This window comes from Lupinus angustifolius, chromosome LG01, assembly GCF_001865875.1.
Source record: "Lupinus angustifolius cultivar Tanjil chromosome LG01, LupAngTanjil_v1.0, whole genome shotgun sequence".
NCBI lineage: Eukaryota > Viridiplantae > Streptophyta > Magnoliopsida > Fabales > Fabaceae > Lupinus > Lupinus angustifolius.
This window is the reverse complement of record NC_032009.1, coordinates 3,713,010-3,715,522: the sequence shown is the minus strand read 5'-3', so window position 1 is coordinate 3,715,522 and position 2,513 is coordinate 3,713,010. Positions and strand designations below refer to the sequence as shown.

At 32.1% G+C, this 2,513-nt stretch overlaps 1 protein-coding gene across 1 annotated transcript; it reads left to right on the top strand.

Moving 5' to 3' along the window:
- On the top strand, window positions 1,063–2,114 carry LOC109347905 (auxin-responsive protein SAUR50-like). Its single transcript, XM_019588021.1, has one exon. The coding sequence runs from the start codon at window positions 1,163–1,165 to the stop codon at window positions 1,529–1,531; it is 369 nt and encodes a 122-aa protein (XP_019443566.1). The 5' UTR covers window positions 1,063–1,162; the 3' UTR covers window positions 1,532–2,114.

The window sequence follows — 2,513 nt, the reverse complement described above, 5'->3', positions numbered from 1 at the left end:
GATACATGTAATCTAGATAAAAGAAAAAACAACATATTAAATGGTTTTTGGTACTATACCTTGCATATCATATTACCCGCAAAGATTAAAAGATAAGATATTCGATTATTAAAAATGACATTTGTTAAGAATATCAATCGTGTCTATAAAAAAAATTGGTAACACCAAAAGAATAGATTGTATGAAACTAAAGTTTTGAAATTTACACTTCGTTGGATAAATATGAATATGTGACTGAATACAAAAATGTTTAGGCATAACAATTAAGAAGAGAAAACAAAATATGTGGTTAAGAATGATAATTTTACCAAAGTCTTAGGTAACTTACCTAAATCCAACTCAGATTTCATGGGAAAAACTCACCTTCTCCTAGAAAAAAAATTTAATCTTCAATATCCTAGAAAAATATTTTCTCTGAGTGGTGACACATGAACCCTTTATTTTAATTTAAAGGCTCGGATTTCTTTTCCTCACTCTCATGTAACGTTTTTCCCTTCCAGGTGTGAGAAATACATTCCCAATATATATTCAACACACTCATCTTATATTTTTCTTTTCTGAAAAATGAAATAGAGTGAATACGTATAAAATTAACACTCTACTTTATTTTTCAAAGAGAAAAATGGTGTATGTATAGAAAAATCTATTGTCTTAGAATCTATATTATACGTTTTCTCAATTTGATAAAAAATATAAAGGTGATTAAAATTTTAAATATTCACCATTGTTTTTTCTTTTACTTTATTATTATTAGTCCAAGCAAATATATTTAACATATTATTAATAAGATGTTGATTTAATGTTATAAAATCTCGTTAAATCCCAATAAACTCAAAATCTAAATCATTCAATTTTCAAAAGACACAATTCTTAAAAATAATAATCATTGATCTTTAAAAAAATTAGTTATTGACATATAAAAAGAAATACTTAACACATTACACATCAAAGAATTTAGTGAAATATATGTTGGGGTCCCACTCTATACTAGTACTTGCATGAATTTGACAATTTCACCCCTCTTCCATCTCTCCATATCTTTTAGTATATATAGGAACCTTCCCTCCCCTTTCGCTCTCCCCATGTGCCACTGCATCTCTCTGCATCTTCTCTTTCATTCACTCAATTCCTTTCCCTCTTTACCCATTTCACATCTTTCAACATGTCAAAAGGTGGTAAACTAACGAAACTCAAATCAGTCCTCAAAAAATGGAACTCATTCGGCACCAAACACAGCCACCACAGCGTCAGCTCCGTCGCCAACCACGACGACTCTCCTTCCTCCAGATCAGACCTCCACCCTGTCTACGTTGGCAAGTCCCGCCGTCTCTACCGTGTCACCTCTGATGTCGTCGACCACCCACTTTTCCGGGAACTCGTCGAGAGGTCACGTGATGAACAACAACACCAACATGATAACATTAATGTGGCTTGTGAGGTTGTTCTCTTCGAACACTTGCTTTGGATGCTCGAGAATACTGACCCACAACCTGAGTCTCTTGATGAACTTGTTGACTTCTATGCTTGCTAATGCTATCGTATCAACACCTTCTGGCATGCATCTTAAGGTTAAGATTTTTCGCAGTTTATCCTTCCTACTCATACTCGAAAATATTGCGATAAGTATTACATCAAGAAGTACCTGATGTAATAGTTATCACAATATTTTCGACTGTAAGTCTAAAGGATAATTGTAGTTGTCAAGAAATCTTTGACCATGGGATGATTTTTTTCTCTTTATATATAGAGACATTATTGATACTTCTCTATTGTATTCTATTTGTGACTATAATTTAATTAGTGGCGATAACTAAGGTTAGTAGGAGGAGAAGGAAAGTATGGTTCATCACTAATCTCATACTATATGGCAATCTTTTTCTTCTTCCCATAAGTTGTTTAATTTTAATTTTTAATGTTGTACATTTTCCCAAAAATATTTTGAATAAGTTCAAATGTTCAATAATGTGGTTAGTTCAATCAGACAAATTATATATTGGCTTAGATTTTAGAGAGGAAGTAGCTGAGGTGTTGAGTTGGTTGTTGATCAGTGAAGAGTTGGAGACTACAATCAATGTAATAAATGACATATTGTTTGCAATGAGTATTTTTTTTTTCTTCTCAAGGGATAATGTTCTATTTTAGCTCCGAAAACAACGTGCCTGTGGATAAAGCTTGCCTTTATATTTAATCTATGATATATGATGGTATAATATAGTACTGTCTAAGCAATTAATAAGCATAATGAAAATGTGAATAAGATACCTCCAAAGCATTTTTTGTTCAAGTAGCATAACATTGCAATGAAACGGTGAAACCTTCATTTTTGGAACTTCTTTATGAGGTTCACATTAGTGCAATTACGCACAAATTTGGTTCACAAGGCCACATTTTGCTAAGTAAAGAAAGTGGAAGTTGACTTAATAGTAACTACTCTTTCATAGTTACTACTCTTGTGATTTTTGTTTTTTTATAAGGTCCTTCTCTAAGTTAACTAATACTTATATGCCATGAGG